The sequence below is a fragment of the Phoca vitulina genome, unplaced genomic scaffold, assembly GCF_004348235.1.
Source record: "Phoca vitulina isolate PV1807 unplaced genomic scaffold, GSC_HSeal_1.0 scaffold36, whole genome shotgun sequence".
Lineage (NCBI taxonomy): Eukaryota > Metazoa > Chordata > Mammalia > Carnivora > Phocidae > Phoca > Phoca vitulina.
Genome location: NW_022589739.1, coordinates 9,989,372 through 10,009,484, shown reverse-complemented (window position 1 = coordinate 10,009,484; position 20,113 = coordinate 9,989,372). Strand labels below are relative to the sequence as shown.

At 38.3% G+C, this 20,113-nt stretch overlaps 2 protein-coding genes across 2 annotated transcripts; both read right to left on the bottom strand.

The window, feature by feature from the left end:
- Nucleotides 1-910: 910 nt before the first annotated feature.
- Nucleotides 911-2,997, bottom strand: LOC116646483 (olfactory receptor 2D3-like). The gene has a single exon (XM_032427255.1). The coding sequence runs from the start codon at nt 1,959-1,961 to the stop codon at nt 987-989; it is 975 nt and encodes a 324-aa protein (XP_032283146.1). The 5' UTR covers nt 1,962-2,997; the 3' UTR covers nt 911-986.
- Nucleotides 2,998-10,752: 7,755 nt separating this feature from the next.
- LOC116646460 (olfactory receptor 2D3-like) lies at nt 10,753-14,258 on the bottom strand. The gene is made up of 2 exons (XM_032427212.1): nt 12,605-14,258; nt 10,753-11,685 (listed from the first exon to the last, which is right to left on the bottom strand). The coding sequence occupies exons 1-2, from the start codon at nt 12,807-12,809 to the stop codon at nt 10,967-10,969; spliced, it is 924 nt and encodes a 307-aa protein (XP_032283103.1). The 5' UTR covers nt 12,810-14,258; the 3' UTR covers nt 10,753-10,966.
- Between the last annotated feature and the right edge of the window lie 5,855 nt (nt 14,259-20,113).

Genomic DNA, 20,113 nt, shown 5'->3' with positions numbered 1-20,113 from the left:
CCATGTTGATGTAAAAGTTGAGTATTCATCCTTTCTGATGGCTGAGTAATATTCCATTGTATATATGGACCACATCTTCTTTATCCATTCATCTGTTGAAGGGCATCTCGGCTCTTTCCACAGTTTGACTATTGCAGACATTGTTGCTATGAACATTGGGGTGCATATGTCCCTTCTTTTCACTACATCTGTGTCTTTGGGGTAAATACCCAGGAGTGCAATTGCTGGGTCATAGGGTAGCTCTATTTTTAATTTTCTGAGGAACCTCCACACTGTTTTCCAAAGTGGCTGTACCAACTTGCATTCCCACCAACAGTGTAAGAGGGTTCCCCTTTCTCCACAACCTCTCCAACATTTGTTGTTTCTTTCCCTGTCCATTTTTGCCATTCTAACTGGTATAAGGTGGTATCTCAACATGGTTTTGATTTGAATTTCCCTGATGGCTAATGATGATTTTGATTGGGATGGCATTGAAAATATAGATTGCTCTGGGCAGCATAGACATTTTAACAATGTTTATTCTTCTGATCCATGAACACGGAATGTTTTTCCATCTTTTTGTGTCTTCTTCAATTTCTTTCATAAGTGTTCTGTAGTTTCTAGAGTATAGATCCTTCACCTCTTTGGTTAGGTTCATTTTACAGTAGCACCAAAAGCATAAGATACCTTGGAATAAACCTTTTTTTAAAGTTTTAATTTAAATTGCAGTTAGTTAACTTACAGTGTAAATATTAGTTTCAGGTGTACAGTTTAGTGATTCAACATATAAAACAAACGGTGCTCATCACAATTGCACTCCTTAATCCCCATCACCTATTTAACCCATTCCCCCACCCTCTTCCCCTTCTATATTTCTTTCATGTGTCTATCAAGGGTGTCTTACTTTGAATAGGCAATTTACTGAATTTATCTTAGAAGAGACATAGGAAAAAAGAAGTGGAGAATAGGATGAAAATTGGAAAAGTTTCCAAGAAAATCACTTCTCTCTACATCCCTAAAATTGTCATCATGATTAAAGATCCCCACCTTCCAAAAGACGATTTTGCAGTCACTCTCCTGAGAGCCCCTTTGACATCCTTGTTTCTCAGACTATAAATGATGGGGTTCAGCATGGGTGTCACTGCTGAGTAGAACACAGAGATCATTTTATCCCTTTCATTCATTATCTTGGAGTTTGGCCTCATGTAGGCGAATATTGCTGAGCCATAGAAGAGGACAACAACAATGAGATGGGAACCACAGGTAGAGAAAGCCTTGAGCCTCCCCTCCCCAGACTGCATCTGGATCACAGTGGAGATAATATTCCAGTAGGAGACAAGGATCAGGCAGACAGGAGCTAGGAGGATGACCACACCCATTGCAAAGATGGTCATTTCTGTGCTGTAGGTATTTGTCGAAGCCATCTTCAGGAGGGCAGGAGGTTCACAAAAAAAATGGTTAATGATATTGTTCCCTCTGTAGGGCAGACGCAGTGTGAATGTGGTGTCCACCAGTGACACAAATGCTCCACTGACCCAGGACCCTATGGCCAACTGGAGACACACCTTTTGGGTCATGATGGTGGAGTAGTGCAGGGGCTTACAGACAGCCACATACCGGTCATAGGACATCACCGCCAGCAGTGCACACTCTGTACACCCAACCAGAAGTAAAACAAATATCTGTGTTGAGCATCCAGCAAAGGAAATGGTTTTCCTCTTTACCAGGAAGTGGACCAGCACCTGGGGCACTGTGGTGGTAGAAAAACAGAGATCAGCAAAGGACAAGTTTCTAAGGAAAAAGTACATGGGTGTGTGGAGTCTAGAGTCTATGTGAATGAGCACAATGATAAGCAGATTTCCCAGTACTGTCAGCAGGTAGATGATCAGAAAAAGGAAAAAGAGCAGGACTTGTGTCTTTGGATCCTGTGAGAGGCCCAGGAAGACAAATTCAGTCACACAGGTTTGGTTTTCTTCTCCCATGAAAATTCATTACTGCTTCTATATCAGCACCAAGAAAAGAAACACATATTGTTCAGTTATAAAAAAATATATCTGAGTAACTTAGGTATTAATCAACATCAAAACTGGGCTATTGATTTCCATCTCTTAACAGATTCCATATGTCAGAAGACAGAATTCTCTTTTTGCTCAGTAGTTTTGACAGATGAGAGTCATTTCTGATTTTCTCTCCCCTTGAATCTTTTAGTAGCACCAGAGGGGCAGAAATCATCCTGAATATGCTACATGACCAAAATTTAGCAGGAATACATATAGTCCTGATAAGACTATAGTGCTGCTCACAGTGCATCCTTCCTTTTATGTAGGTTTGGCAGCAAACAAATTGATGTTGTTTTAAACTAGTTAGGTTTTTATGCTGCAAACTATCTGATAAAACTATCTGATAACATTTATGAAGGCTGATTTTTTCCCATTATTTTTGCAAAATAATCCTAAAGAAGCACTCTGAGCAAGGAATAGGAAATTAAAGAATGATGTAATAGTCTGTGATCCTGGCCCTTAAATAAATTCTTCCCTTATTTGTTTTTAGTGTGAAGAGGATGCTGAGGAACATCAGTAAAAAAAGGCTGCCTCATTGGTTGTTGCACTCAGTAGCATCCTTTAAAGATGCCTTAATCTGTCCTCCACACTTTATCTCTCTTTGCACAAAGTCCTTTGGCAATAATAATATTAATTTTCATGTGTTGGTCCCTGGTGCCAGTCATTGTTTATGTACACTTATTTTTAAGTCTTATGTTCATTTGAGGTAGTTATTATTATCCCCAGTACATAGATGATGAAACAAAGATTCAGAAAAAATTTTAAGCTTTCTCAGTCTTTCTGTATCCTGCAATTCTTTTTCTTTCTTACTCAAAAACACATTGTAGAGAAGGTTACTTTCACCCAATTTTATCTGTCTATTCCCCACATCCACTCCTTGAAGACAAATCCATAGACCTCCATTTTATGGGTTTTAGAGCTAATCCACTGTGACAGAGCTATCTGTAGGCACAAAAACAGTCAGGCATATATGAATAGATATTTTTAAATAATTTTGGGTGGTGTTGGCCAACTGACACATGAAAAAATGCTCATTGGCATCAGGGAAATACAAATCAAAATCACAATGAGATACCACCTCACACCAGTCAGAATGTCTAAAATTAACTCAGGAAACAACAGATCTTGGCAAGGATGAGAGAAAGAGGAACATTCTTACACTGCTGGTGGGAATGCAAGGTGGTACAGCCACTCTGGAAAACAGTATGGAGATTCCTCAAAAAGTTAAAAATAGAGCTACCCTATGACCCAGCATTTGCACTACTAGGTATTTACCCAAAGGTACAAACATAGTGATTCGAAGGGGCACCTGCATCTCAATGTTTATAGCAGCAATGTCCACAATTGCCAAACTATGGAAAGAGCCCATATGGCAATCAACAGATGAATGGATAAAGAAGATGTGATATATATATACATGTATATATACATGTATATATACATGTATATATATATATATATATATATATGTATATAATATTACTCAGCCATCAAAAAATGAAATCTTACCTTTTGCAATGATGTGGATGGAAGTAGAGGATATTATACTAAGTGAAATAAGTCAGTCAGAGGAAAACAATTATCACAAGATTTCACTCATGTGTGGAATTTAAGAAATAAAACAGAGGATCATAGGGAATGGAGGGAAAAATAAAATAAGATGAAACCAGAGAGGGAGACAAACCATAAGAGACTCTTATCTATAGGAAACAAACTGAGGGTTGCTGGAGGGAAGGTGAAGGGGGGTATGAAATAACTGGATGATGGGCATTAAGAAGGGCACTTGATGGAATGAGCACTGGGTGTTATATGCAATTGATGAGTCAGTAAATTCTACCCCTGAAATATATATAATATTTATATTATATATTTATATAGTATATAATTATAATAATAAACTAATAACAGTATATGTTAACTAAATTGAATTTAAATAAAAAATTAAACAAACAAACTAAAAGTAAGTAAGTACATTAAAGCTTATTTTAGACAGTTATTGGGTGGTAAACTCATAGGGACCAGAATGGTCCTGTGAAGGAATTTGAAGTTTATTTTTCTTTCTTTCTTTGTTTCTTTGTTTCTTTCTTCTTTTTTGTTTCCCTGGACTGTTTTTTCTTCAAGACAGTAAAACATATGTCACTTATCTTTATTATCTGTTTATCAGTATCACCTGAGACATAGTGGAGGTTTAAAAGTGAGTTGGGAGGGATGCCTGGCTGGACTCAGTTGGTAGAGCATGTGACTCTTGATCTTGGGGTTGTGAATTCAAGCCTCACATTGGGTGTAGAGATTACTTAAAAATAAAATCTTAAAAAAAAGTAAGCTGAATGGGTGAACAAATAGAGTCATGCTGACATTCCACATCAACACATTAGCACACCAACACATTAGCACACCAACATATTCCCTCTCTCAAGAGAAATGTAAGTTAGAAGAAGGGACTATGTTGACTGTTGAGATGTTGAACTCTGACCTGGGATTGGTAAATCTTGGTTTAGAAGATCCCAGGATTGATCACCAGGTTAAAGAGAGTGAATGAACTGTTACCCACATCCAAACAAAGAAGGGTGAGTTCAGTGTGACAGGGCACAAGATACCTGGATTTATGTATACCTGCACATACAAATTAGCATACTCAACACAGTCTTGTGTGCCATCCAGGGATGTCTGACCACAAGAAGATTCTGCCTGTGTGCCCTAGGGCAGGTGGTCAAGGTTCCATCCTGGTCCTTCCTACTCCCACTGTCCAAACCCAGTGGCTAATTGGAACAAGGAGGGAATCCCTGAAAAGAGAACATTGAAACAACAAGGAGCAGAGCGGAATCTGGCAGATTAGCTTTTGGTGCAAAAGGAGAGACAGTGGGTATTCACAGCCCTTGCAGTCACTCAGGTATCCCTGGTCAGTAGCGTAATCCTCTCCAGAGGAGCTGTAAAACAGAATTCATGAGGCTATCACTCAAGAGAATCAGTAAAAAAGAAGGGCATGTATTCTCTGTAGAAGCCAGATAAAAAAAGAGAGAGGGGAGTGAAAGGCAGAGCCCACCCCAATGAACAGAATCAAAATTTCAGACTCTCTAAAAGGATTAATTCCCCCTATCACCTTCCCCGCTCTCACCTGGAGGACTGGCATGAGACAAACACAGGACAATGGGGTCAGTGATGAAGAGGAAGTTAATGAATAAAGGAAGTTATGGTTTCTGCAGTCTGCTAATCCATAGCCTAATAGGCAACTTCCATCGCTATTTACCACATATTCTGAAGGTTGGGACATCGTCTGGACTATGAGTCCTATTATACCCCAAGCCAAGGAGCACCATTTTATTAAAATCCCCAATTCACAGGATGCCTGGGTGGCTGTCGTTAAGCGCCTGCCTTCAGCTCAGGTCATGATTCCAGGGTCCTGGGATGGAGTCCCTCACTGGGCTCCTTGCTCAGCAGGGAGCCTGCTTCTCCCTCTCCCACTCCCCCTGCTTGTGTTCCCTCTCTCACTGTGTCTCTCTCTGTCAAATAAATAAATAAAATCTTTTAAAAAAAATCCCCAATTCACCAAGGAACCTGCCTTAAGGATTTTCCTGGGAGTAAGTCTTTAAGCCTGAGGTCCTAAGAACTATTGTAAACAGGGCATTCCCTGGAGCAATTGTGCTATTAACTTTTTAAAACCTTTCTACAATAAGGGATACCCTGGGGCATTTTTCATTGTAATCACAAACTGAAATATCTGAATCTTATCTGATAATCAGGTACTACCCTACGGTTTCTCAAAGCAATCTAAGGACCACTTGTGTCTCCAGATTCTGTTAGAAATTTTTTAAATGGATGTTTCAATAATGATGATAATATAAAAGATAGCTGACAAAAGTATATTTTGCATCATCTGTATGATGACTACCAAACTACTACCAAGGACTTCAGAACTCATGTGTGCAATTGTACTCAAAATGCTTTAATTAAAATCTTCAGCTAATGGAAGGGGAAGGGGACAAAAACCTTAACTACAGGTGGGCAATGCAGCTTAAGATGTCAGGACTGTTTAAATGAAGGCTTTATTGTAGGTAGCTATTCAACTATAAAAGGGTGGTGTGACAACAAAGTCAGCATATAACAAATGGCCATGTAAACAAGTCCAGAAGAGAATTCTTGATTTCTTCACCAGACTCCTCCCTTTTTCAGTCTCCCGCATCATCCACAGCATTGCTCAGGCCAAAGACTTAGGGATATTTCATTACTCTTTTGTCATCTTGTATATCCTATCTATCCACGTGTCTTACCATCTCCTCTGGCTCCCCCATTGCTACAACCCTGGTTAAGACCAGCATCTCTCTCCTGGGCAACTGCAATAAAACTCAGTCTTATTGATTGCTTTTCTTGTTTCCATGCTTGTCCACTTATAATCCACTCTCCACACAAAACTCAAAACGATCTTTTAAAAGTATTATATCATAATGGCTTTCTGTGGAACCTAAAATAAAATCATTCACCTTTTTAGGACTTCCAAGGTTGTAATGGGTTCAATTATATTACCCCCAAAAAATATGTCCACTTGGAACCTCATAACCTGACCTTATTTGGAATAAAGATCTTTGCCAGTGTAGTTAAGGGAAAGTTCAAGATGAAATCATCCTGGATTGGGGTGAACCCTAAGCCAGTGACAGATATCTTTTTAAGAAAAGGGGAAGATAGGGGCACCTGGATGACTCAGTTGGTTGAGCATCCGACTCTTGGTTTCAGCTCAAGTCATGATCTCAGGGTCATAATCTCAGGGTCGTGAGATCAAGCCTTGAGTTGGGCTCCATGCTCAACAGGGAGTCCACTTGATATTCTCTCTCCCTCCCTCTCTGGCCCTCCCCTTGCTTGTGTGCGCTCGCGCGCTCTCTCTCTCTCTCTCAAATAAATAAATAAATAAATAAATAAATAAATAAATAAATAAAATCTTTAAAAAAAAGAAGTGGGGAAGACACAGAAACAGAAGGAAGGCCATATGAAGACACAGGCAGAGATTGGAGTTATGCTGCCACAAACTAGGGAACATCTCAGCACCAAAAGCTGGAAGAAGCAAGGAAGGCTTCTCCCCCAGGGCCTTCTGAGGGAGAATAGTCTACAAGATGGAGCGAGATGCCTTGATTTCAGACTTCCGGCCTCCAGAACTATGAATTTCTGTTGTTTTAGGCTACAAGGTTTATGATAATTTGTTATGGCAGCGGTAAGAAACTAATACAACAGCCCTACCAATCTTGCCTCTGCCTGTTACTGTGATCTTATTCATTGCCACTCTTCCTGTTACTTACCAGCCTCCAATCACTCTGACTTCTCTGTTCTGATCTCAAAAAACTTATTCCCATCCAAGTCGTTCAGACTCTCCGTTCTCTCTGACTAGACTCTCTTCTCCCAAATAATGCCTTGGTTCTTTCTTCTCAACATTCTGGTCACAGCACAAAATGTTAATTCCTCTAAGATGTAAGGTGTCCTTTAACTGAAATGTCATCTTCTCAGAAAGGCCTTTCCTGAACACCTGCTTAAAATTGCAACCAACCTTTCCTTACTTTTATTTTCTCATAACAACTTGTTACCATCAGACATATGTTTTACTTGTTTATTTTATCATCCTCTTCTAAAATGTAAGTTCTATGAGAATAGGAATTTTAAACTTCATTTACTGCTGTATATTCAGTACATAGAAGAGGTCTCAATAAATATTAAATTAACAAATGAGTTAGATGTTCATTGAATAAGTGAACTCAAGCTGTGCTATTGAAATCAATGTTGTATGAGTTGATTTAATACAAAAGTAGCAATCATAAACCTGTGGCATAAATGAAAGAAAATTAATTTCTTTTAAAAACTGAAAAACTGGGGCACCTGGGTGGCTCAGTCATTAAGCATCTGCCTTCGGCTCAAGTCATGATCCCAGGGTCCTAGGATTGAGCCCCACATCGGGCTCCCTACTCTGCGGGGAGCCTGCTTCTCCCTCTCCCACTCCCCCTGCTTGTGTTCCCTCTCTCCCTGTGTCTATCTCTGTCAAATAAATAAATAAAATCTTAAAAAAAAAACTGAAAAACTATTTGCTCTAGAGGACAAGGGTAGTTCCCAGAATATGGTGACTTTAGTAGCTTGTTAGTTTCTCACATGCTATCATTGTTTAGCTGCTCCTGCATAGTTATTGGTAGTCTGGCATCCAGCCAGAGACTGATGTTTTCATTTAAAAAATATATATCAGTATCTGTGTTTTCTTACCCTATTTACTCCACCAGTTCCCTAGTGAGATCAGTTATATAGTTTTTACATAACTCAAAGTGATCCATGGCCACTTTTCCAGTAATCATTCCAAGTATGTGATATTAATTCCCTTTTACTTAATAACAAGTAAAGAGGAAGTGGTAAAGTGAGCTTCTGAATGGCCACAAAGCAGCAGCATATCTAAAAGTAGATGCCATTCAATTCCACTTCTGGGTAGTTAAATGAAGAAAATGAAAAGACTAATTTGAAAAGATATATGCACCCTTATGTTCATTGCAGCATTATTTAGCCAAGATATGGAAACAATCTAAGTGTCCATCAATAGATGAGTTGATAAAGAAGATGTAGTATATGTATACAATGGAATATTACTCCACCATAAAAAAGAATGGAATCTTGCCATTTGCAATGACATGGATGGACCTAGAGTATATTATGCTAAGTAAAATATGTTAGACAGAAAAAGACAAAAACCATATGATTCTGCTTATATGTGGAATTTAAGAAACAAAAAAAATAAAATAAGACAGAAACAGACTCATAAATACAGAGAACAAACTGGTAATTGCCAGATGGGAGGGGATAAGGGGATGGGTGAAATAGGTGAAGGGGATTAAGAGGTACAAACATTCAGTTATAAAATAAGTAAGTCAGGAGATGTGAAGTACAGCATAGGGAATTGGCCAACAATATTATAATAACTTTGTCAGGTGGCAGGTGATATCTACATTTATTGTGGTGAGCATTATGTAATGTATATAAATATCAAATCATTATGTTGTACATCTGAGACTAATATAATATGGTATGTCATCTAAACTTCAATTTTTAAAAAGTAAATGCCATTATTTATAACATAACTTCTCAAAGAATCTGTAGTACAAGACCAGTTTTTGTTTCCTTGTATAAGATCATGCTGGAACACATAATCTGAAAATAATACAACTCACACCCCTGCCTAGTGAATCTATTATTGCATACATTTATTCTTCCATGCAGAATCCTTCTACACACAATGCATTCAATTCAGCAAGGACATCATTACATAGAATGACCAGCACTGGATACCCAAGACAGGCCATGGGCATTGAAGCTGGAGCAGCCAGACCTCAATGTGGCAAGCTTGATTTTCATCAAGTTCTTCTCATTTTCTCTGGCTCCTGCCATACTTCATCCACAGTTACTTTGTTTATAGATGGTCATGAAGTGAGAGCAGAACTCCAAGTTGAAATTGCTCCTGGTAAAAGATAAAATTTCCCATATTCTTCTTGCTGTGTGAAAGGAGGGTTTGGCTATGTTTAGCAGCACTCTTTTCTATATGACAAGAATCCCTACAAACAGCTCCATGGCAGATGGGGTGGGATAATTAGGGGATATTTGTAAGTCTGGAAAATGAAGTACAAATGGTATATGTTTGTGTCATAGGACTTCTGCCAGGAGAAAGAGACAATCATGGGGGAGAAATGGCCAGAACTTTGATGGTCCTTAGCTATGTTTTTTCATGGCTCACAGGCTCTGCAACCAGGGATGGAAATTGGTAGTATTTCTACATGCCAATGAAGAGTTGGGTCAATTCCACTTAATACCTGCAGTTAGAGCTTTAGCTGAAGGTAGAGGACAACAGTGGATTTTCTTCCAAGGGAGGGGCAGTGCACATGTTGAACATCAGTGAGTAGCCACAAGCATTACCAGTGGTGCTTTTGCCAAAACCGAGGTTATAGCAGTTGTTAAAAAGGCTAAAGGGCCGTTTAATCCCACAGAACAAGCTACATCTTCTGGGATTGCTTCTCATATGTCAGCTATCCTTTCCACTTTCCAAAAAGGAGAACTTAATGGGTACTGGCACAATCAAACTTGCAGAAGAGGGAAGAGCATGTCTGAGGAGGGAAGAGCTTTGGTATATTGGTGTCACAGACGTTTCTGATAAGAGAGTTCTGATGTAGGCACGTTGCTTCTTAATTCTAGTTCGTTCAACCCAGCAATTGTCCTTGGATGGAAGGAGTGTGTGATATATGAAAGATGTATGCTGGAATATGAGATCCCACACATTATTGTCTAAGCCAGTAGCTCCCCCATGTGTAGTTGAATTGACTATAGCAGTATTTTGGGACCCTACAGCAAAACAAAACACCCCCCCCCAAACAAAACAAAACAATAAACAGGGTTCCATATCAGAGTTTTAGGGTAAAAAAAATTGATATTTTCTCACAGGAAACTGTAGAGTCTAGCACATTGACATCAGGTAGGATTCTAGCATCTGTGGATAGCTGTAGATGATGTTAGCATGGGATGAGGCTGACAAGCAGCTATGGAGTTTAGAACCAAAAGGTGCTCTCTCTGGGTGAAAATGCATTAGTGAACCAATAATACAGTATAAATGAAGATCCTGTTTGATATATAAAAATATTCATATAATATGATATGTAAATATAATTTATATTATAATATGTAATATAATAGCAAAAAAGCTGTTATGAGGCAAGCAAGCTATAACCACAGAGCAGAAGCTTGAGCAAGATGCAGTTGACAAACTTGAAAACATCCTAGATGTACAAGGGTACATGTATGACCCTTACTGATGTATCAACCTAGAGATAGTTCAGAGAGAAAGCTGTTAAAAAAGTTGAACCATTTGGAATGTCTTCATTCGCACAGTTGTATATCAATATAAAGATCATTGCCTCTGAGAGGGTCTATCTTCCAAATACTTTCCTAAATGCCTCCTTCACATCTTTGTTTCTCAGACTATAAATGAATGGGTTCGTCATGGATGTTATGACTGAGTAGAACACAGAGATCACTTTATCCCCTTCACTTATTTTCTTGGAATTTGGACGCATGTAAGTAAATATTGTTGAGCCATAGAAGAAGACAACAACGATAAGATGAGAACCACAAGTAGAAAAGAGCTTGAGCCTCCCCTCACCTGACTGTATCTGAATCACAGTGGAGATAATATTCCAGTAGGAGAAAAGGATGAGGGAGACAGGACCAAGGAGAATTACCACACCCATTGCAAAGATGGCCATCTCAGCTTTGTAGGTTTCTTCTGAAGCCAACTTCAAGAGTGCAGGAGGTTCACAAAAATAATGATTAATTATGTTCTGTCCATGGTATGACAGACATAAAGTAAATGTTGTGTCTACTAGAGACACAAATGTTCCAGTGGCCCAGGACCCTATGGTCAGCTGTACACACAAACTCTGGGTCATAAGGGTGGAGTAGTGAAGGGGCTTGCAGACAGCCACATACCGGTCATAGGACATCACTGCTAAGAGGGAACTTTCTGTACACCCAGCTACTAGGAGAAAAATCATCTGAAGTGAACACCCAGCAAAGGAAATGGTTTTTCTCATTACCAGCAAGTGGAATAACATCTGGGGGATGATCGTTGTAGAGAAACAGAGATCAGTAAATGACAAGTTTTTTTTTTTTTTAATTTTTTTTATTGTTATGTTAATCTCCATACATTACATCATTAGTTTTCGATATAGTGTTCCATGATTCATTGTTTGTGCATAACACCCAGTGCTCCATGCAGAACGTGCCCTCCTCAATACCCATCACCAGGCTAACCCATCCTCCCAACCCCCTCCCCTCTAGAACCCTCAGTTTGTTTTTCAGAGTCCATTGTCTCTCATGGTTCTTCTCCCCCTCCGATTTCCCCCCCTTCATTCTTCCCCTCCTGCTACATTCTTCTTCTTCTTTTTTTCTTTCTTAACATATATTGCATTATTTGTTTCAGAGGTACAGATCTGAGATTCAACAGTCTTGCACAATTCACAGCGCTTACCAGAACACATACCCTCCCCAGTGTCCATCACCCAGTCACCCCATCCCTCCCACCCCACCCCCCAATCCAGCAACCCTCAGTTTGTTTCCTGAGATTAAGAATTCCTCATATCAGTGAGGTCATATGATACATGTCTTTCTCTGTTTGACTTATTTCGCTCAGCATAATACCCTCCAGTTCCATCCACGTCGTTGCAAATGGCAAGATCTCATTCCTTTTGATGGCTGCATAATATTCCATTGTATATATATACCACATCTTCTTTATCCATTCATCTGTTGATGGACATCTTGGCTCTTTCCACAGTTTGGCTATTGTGGACATTGCTGCTATAAACATCGGGGTGCACGTAGCCTTTCGGGTCCCTACTTTTGTATCTTTGGGGTAAATCCCCAGTAGTGCAATTGCTGGATCATATGGTAGCTCTATTTTCAACTTTTTGAGGAACCTCCATACTGTTTTCCAGAGTGGCTGCACCAGCTTGCATTCCCACCAACAGTGTAGGAGGGTTCCCCTTTCTCCGCATCCCCGCCAACATCAAATGACAAGTTTTTAAGGAAGAAGTACATTGGTGTATGAAGTCGAGAGTCAATATGAATTAGCACTATGATGAGAAGATTTCCAAACAGAGTAAGCAGGTAGATGATGAGAAACACCACAAAGAGTAGGATCTGGATCTGCCAATCTGAAGAAAGGCCCAGCAAGATGACTTCAGTCAGATACGTTTGGTTTTCTGTGCCCATTGATGTTTATTTCTGTCTACATATTAGCATAAATAGAGCAATCAGAAGTTGACTATGATGGAAAAACAAATCCGGAAAGCAAAGGTCTCATTGGAAGAACAAATGTACTTGACTGAAAAAAATTATTGGAAGCATTTAAGACACTTGATTTTCTAAAATTTCCATTCCTAATTCTTACTGAAGCTATTTAAAAAAGATGCTGACATATTATATGGATCTGAAAAAATATGAAGAGTTCTGCCTTTAGTAGAAAGCCCAGGTTTTTCTTTTTTCTAGTTTATTTTTCAGTCAGCAGATTCTGACTTTCATTTCATCAAGGAGCAGAACCAATAATTATCTTTTCCTTTGTGTTTCCGAGGGATACTTTATCATCCTTCCTAGTAGGAAGGGAGTTTTAAGAAACCATTTAGATCACATTGTAATCCACAGTCCTTGTCCTTTTCTAAATTCTTTACTGTATCAGAGAATTAAGGCTTGATGGCAGTGTTAAATATTAAGGCATGATGGGACTTCATCATTATTGAACCAAGACATTGGAGACAAGATCAGACTTAGGTAGCACCACACGCTATGGAAGCAGGGACAACCCTTTCTGGAGACCAGATGGCACCACAATAGCTGTTTTCTGGTGTGACTAGTGTTTGAGCTCATTCATGCTTCAGTTTGTTTCAGAGTATCCAATGAGTTGGATAGGTACTTCAGTAGGAAATCAGGCACTGGCCCAATGCTTTGCAGTCAGGCAGAAATACTATTCAGTCTATATATTACTGTACGTCAGGAACAAGCAAGGAATAACATGGCTGGATATAAGAAGGAAATTAGAAAGAGGGAAGGTAGCTGGGGGGATGGACAAATAGTTGGCACTTGGGCTGGAGTATTCTATCCTTGAGAAGGGTTGAAGTACTAGTCTTAGAATTGACCTTTAGAACGATGTCAGAACAGATAGCCCAACTGGCAATGCTATCTTGAGATAGACAGAAATCAAAGCCTGCAAACATAGAAAGGTTTGTTTTCACACATTAGACTCTACATCTAGCTGGAAGTATAGGAAAAGTGTGGTCAGATCAGTTGTGGCTGGACCACTGGCTCATGAGCTGCCAAGTATGACTTGATTTCAGGACCACAAGTTGACAGTGAGGTTTCTATTCATGAATTTTCACCCAGATGGAAATGAAATGGGTCCAGCCTGAACCTATAGTAGAAGTCCATTGGTCTAAGAAACCAGGAAGGCAGAGTCAGGGAATTATTTGAGGAATTGGCAAAATTAAATGAGAAATATCTTTTCTTTAGATACAGTGTAAAGAGAATACACAAAAGGATCACTGATAGTCTATAACCTCAGTAGCCAAAATAATATATACTATCATTTTCCAATAATTTTTGATAAGTGCATTTTTTCACTGCTTCATCATGGTAAATTTACTTTTAATGAACTATGCATATTTCATGTGTACAATCTGGTGAGTTTTGATATATGTATATAATAATATACCTTGATATAATAATACAAGGTTTTTATTAACTTATACATTATGGTTTATTTACAATCCTGTTTTCTGACTGGGCTATAAGTTTCTTCAGGGTCGAAATTCTATCTCAACCCGTATGTCTGCATTACCTGGCATAAAGTAAATTTTCAAGAAATGTTCACTGAATGGATGAATGAATAACTGAATGCACGCAGCAATGAACAAACTCCTCTTCAACACACCATCTCTGTCACACACACATGCACTAAGGCACTCCTAAGTGCTAGTCGTCCTATCTAAAGCATTCAGAAGGCATAGCTAATACTTACTGGTCCAGCTATGTGGTCCAGCTTGGAATGGGGGTATCCTGTGACCAGTCAGAAGGAGAAACACAAAGGATGATCACTTGGACCGCTTGTATGGGTGAGAGTACATCAGTGGTAGTTCTTCCAGTGGAATAGGTCCTCAATATGCAATCCTGTTTTCTTTCTTTTTAGTCCCTGAGAGGGTATATGCAATGTGGTAGCAACCTGAGTACTAGGGTATATGCAATGTGGCAGGGAGTGGCCACACACCCAACATTAGCACTCACTGAGCTCTGGCTTGTTCTCACCTCTTAAACAATGAGCAGCACATTGCAAGAAGCTCTGTCGTGCATCCTAGGCAGTGCCCTATGAGTCCAGTGGGTATCACCCAGACAGTGTGGGCAAACTGAAAGAGGAAAAGAATATAATAACAAGGGTAAAAGGTCAAAGTAAAGGAAGATTCTGGGAGTTGAAAAGGAGTAGCTAGTTTGAGGGACAATGGATCTTTTTGTTCCTTGCACCTCTCAGCACATAAACTGACCCCCTCAAAAAGAGTCCAGTAGCAAGATTTCTAAGACTGAGGATTCTAGAGAAGAGAGAAAAAGAAAAATCTCCTCTCACAAATAGGCTGTGGTTTATAATAATAGAGGTGTGACCTTCTTCCAAGATAGACACAAAAGTTTTGGTTCTGGAGAGACTTTATTCCTTTAGTATCTTCCTTCTTTTTACCTGGAGACATGGGATGAGTTTGTTTTGGAGATGCGTGGAACTACATGGGAGGGTACCTCACACAGAGTACAGAAGAATGAGAGATCCAAGATGCAGATCCAGAGTTGGGTATTGGATCCCAGTGATTCTCAGCCTTCTCTCCTAAGAGCTGGATACATTGAAATGGACTTTTCAGTGGATTCCATTCCAAACTCAGGTTGTATTCTTGGATGAGTTAAATACTTTTTGAGCACCAACAGTGAAATGAACCTTATTCTGAGAGGTTATTGAAAGATGAGCCCCTGAGAAGTGATGCACATGGGACGGTCCCTAGCGTTCTCTTTTGGGCACAGCTTACTCTATTATGTCTACACACAATGAGCTACCATGGGACTTTTTTTTTTTTGGTAGTCATATGGAATACTGTGATTCTCTTTTAATTTCCAATTTTTCTCTAAGGGAAAAAAATTCATATATTCTGGGCCTGAGGAGAACTCAGGAAGCCATCTATACCATTCCTATTTTCTTCTTGGGAGCAGAATCTAGAGTGTAAAGTACCTGTAGGCATATCTGTGCATTCTTTACTTTAAATCCTGAGAAACGTGTATATTTGCACTCTGACAGTATTTTTCTATTAAAATGAGTTTAAAATTATTGCTTATTTTAGGATGTAGTGGCCACTGTTAAGTAATTTTAACTGGTCCTAAAAAGCAACAGGTTTGAGAAAATCTCTGTAAAAATCAAATATTTGAGCCAATATGTCAAATGCAAGGACAGACCCATATTTTTCTGAGGGATTCTAGATTGAAATTACTCAATGTTATATTTTCCTGTCAATGTTTATTTCTTTTTATATGAAAAATATTGTAACCCTTTGTATATGTGTTACTAAATTTTCCCTATTTACTTCTTTAATGACAGCATTAATATGATTATTTATTTATTGTTCAACAGTATTTATACATTTTATCAGTCAAATATTTCCATATTTCATATATTGTGTTTTTTACTCCAAATTTCATTATTTATATTATAGATATTCTATAAAAATGTTCTTTTCTTTACTTTTGACAATATTTTTGATCCTTGGCTTTTCAATCAAGGTGTTACTTATTCTGGTTTGTGGTATCTCATGATGATTTCATACATGCTTACAACTCTCCAGAGGAATGGGACTAATTTATCCTTTCAAATTCTCTCTACTACATCCCTGTTGCTTTTTCTTTATTCAAATCAGTTTAGCATGAATATGTTTTCAGTCTGTCAGAATGTGGTAAGAAAAATCTATATTCTTATATTTTCCATTTAACGGGATTCAAATGTTAATTTCTAATTGCTTAACTCTTTAATAATTATTAGACTTTTCAATAGAATTTATAGGATCTGAAAACTTGTCTATTGAATGGGATGGGTGAGAAAAAAAAATCAAGATTTGAGATTTAGTTTAGAAGACTCTGTAGATGTTAGTGACATTTGTCCTGATTAAGGATATGTGGGACAATTAGTATGACTAGCTATTATTACTGTTCTCATATTATAGAAAAAGGCATTGAAAGTCATATAGATTAAGTGAGTAGCCTAACCAAGGTCAGTCACAGTTGAAATAAGCTAAGACTCTAATCTTTAACATTAAGACTAGTCTTAAGGGTATCTCTCTTATTTCATGCTGTACCACTTCCTAATATTTAATACCCTTTAGCAAGCATAAGGTTCATACATTAGTTTTAAGGCCAATGTGTGTTATCTGGGTTATCTTAAAGTTTGGGACAAGCATGTGAAAGCATGTCTACATAGAGGTAGAGAACTGCCTGAGAGCCCTTGAGTCTGCTACCCAACAATGACATGGACCAAGATGAACAATCCATCCCTACGGGCCAGGACCTGTGTACTTGCCACATGGACATAAGAAATGAAGAGAAGAAAGGGCCAACTTTCCCAGAAGATTCAATGTCTTTTTACATTCCTATTCATGTTCAGTAGTGCAAGAAAGGATATGGAGTTTAAACTTGGCCCTCTTAGGACACAGGTACCCTGGTCACCAGGAAATGCATGCCCAAATTCATGTCCTGTATTATTCCCTATATTACCATGGGATTTTTTTTTTTTTTCTTGTACAAGAGCTAGCAAATATGCTCGGAATAGTAAAAAATGGAAGTAGAATGGTTTTCCTCTTTTGTATAAGCAGAGGAAGAGATATAATGAGAGACATGAAATATTCTACCCTCCCCAAGACTGCCCACCTGATGGTCTCAGACTACATAAAAGAGCAATGATAGCTAATGTGTCTGTGGCTTCATAAACGTAGAGGCAGAGTTTACCAGATCCACTCCTCTTATCCCTCAAGAGGAAGAAACATACTTCTGTTTGACACATGATTGTCTGTTAAATCTACTGGGGAAAAAAGAAAGGTGTGTGTGATAGATTACGGAACCGAAGGGTAAGGACTCTTGGACCATATCTCCTCATGTATTACTGGTGGAGAACTCAGAAAAGAAGGGGGCTGCTCATTGTTTCTCCTTCAGGATAGTGGGTAGAACCTAGACATTGCTAGTTGCCTGCTCATAATTCATATATATCACAAGTAATCATTATACCATTAAATTCTCTCCTTAAGCTATAACAACTCAGGCACAAGTTCTATCATTTCTAATTTATAAATAACTCTGAAAAACATCCTTTTCTCTTTATTTCTATCTTAGTTCAGGTGGCTTTGACTATGATTTCATGACTGTATTGTTGCTATACCTTACTAAGTGTTTTTGCTGTCTTTGTTAAGAATATTTGAGAGGTGGGACCTTGGATTTGATAGGGCCAAGTCTGTTAAATTCTACTTGGTTTTTTGATTTATATTTCTATGGACGGAGAGAAATTTATATTTTCCTACAAAGTACGATGAATATTTACATATCTGGTGAGTTAAACTACACTTAATTATTTGAAGAAATTACCCAATTTCTTTTATTTATTTATTTTTATTTTAATTCCAATATAATTAACATACAATCTTATATTGGCTTCAGGTGAATAATATAATGATATAACAATTCTTTACATTACTTGGTGCTCATCATAAGTATACTCTTAATCCCCTTCACCTATTCCCCCATCCCCCCACAGTAACCTCCTTTCTGGTAACCATCAGTTTGTTCTTTATAGTTAAGAGTCTGTTTTTGGCTTGTCTCTTGAAATTACCCATTTTACTAACCACAGAAGCCAATCAAATTAAATTACTTCTCTGAATCCATATTTATTTGATGATTCAGAAACTAAAAAAATTGATTAACTTTGATTAACTTAGAGCTTTATTAAATTTTTGTTTGTATTTTTTTTCTTTTCTTGGAGGCATTGCAGAAAGATTAAGCTGACCCACTTGAAAAGGCCTAGTTATGTCTTTATAGGGTTATAATTTATATTTGGAAGGAATATGACTCAAATCCCATGGATTACTATTCAAATAACTGAGTCCTATATAGATGGATCTTAGTAATGGATGAAACATACACGTGATCTGAGCTCAAAATCTCATGAATCCAGATTAAAGTTGTTGGGAAGAGGTGGGAGGGCCTGTAGAACTGTCTTTTTGAAGTGGTGGAGTGAGGTTTAGCCCTCTGGCATCAGTGAGCCATTAAAAGGCATATCGATAGAGGTGATAGTTACCACATAGGAAAGTGAAATCTCATTGTATAATAAGGAGGTTTCTTGACATAGGAATATTAACTTGAAGTAGTCCAGTTGCAATAAAGCAATAGTGGTGGATGTAAGATCTCCATTAGTTTTCCCATATTTACTGGGTCTTGTTAGAGAGAAAAAAATCACTATGGTGAAATGAGGGTATATTGTAAAGTTACCTACTATGACAGAATATAGTAAGAATTCAAGGCTACTGCTCAGATGGGACTCACCAAGCAGAATTGTGCTATATATTCCCACATCTTCTCTGTACCCCATAAAAAGATGAAGCCTTGGGGTGCCTGGGTGTCTCAGTCAGTTGAGCATCCAACTCCTGATTTTGGCTCAGGTTGTGATATCGGGGTAGTGAGATTAAGCCCCACATCCGGCTCTGCACTGGGCATGGAATCTGCTTGGGATTCTCTCTCTCCCTCTCCCTCTGCCCCCTCCCTACTTGTACTCTCTCTCTCTCTAAAATAGTAAGTAAATCTTTAAAAAAAAGATGAGGCCTTGGTGAAAAGATGAATGAAAGGTGCATTTTAAGTCTACATTTTGGATCATTATGAATTTAAATGGGCAATTGAAGGCATGAAATTGCCAAGTCCCAAGAAGGAAGGGTAAGTATGAAAGACAAAGGTACTTTCCCAAGCTGAACTGGCACCAACCCCCATATGATAGGTCCTCCAGAATTTATTACTTATCTCTTCCTCTCTTTCCTTGCCTGGAGTCTCCTTGAGAATCATTCCAAGGTGGGAGTGGAACCAAAATCCTGTTGATGAATGTATTTAATAAATTTCAATTTTATGATTGTTTGAATAGAAAATTATCTATTGGAAAATCTTATCACGAGGGCAAATGGGTGAAGGAAAGTCTTATGATGGCAGTTTTTACAACAATCAAGGTTCAGGGACTTCCAGTCAGGATTTATTTATTTCTCATACAAATTATTTACATTTCAACTGGGAGTAAAAGCTCTTGCTGTGTAAAACTTGGTATACACATATACACACACTCACAGGCACACATATGTGGCTTATTTACTTATTGATATATTTATTTCCTCTTTTAATGTGTTTCTCCTATTAGTTATAGATCTTCAACAATATGATCACAATTTTATTACAGTGTTTAAGTACTTTTTCTGTTCATAGTT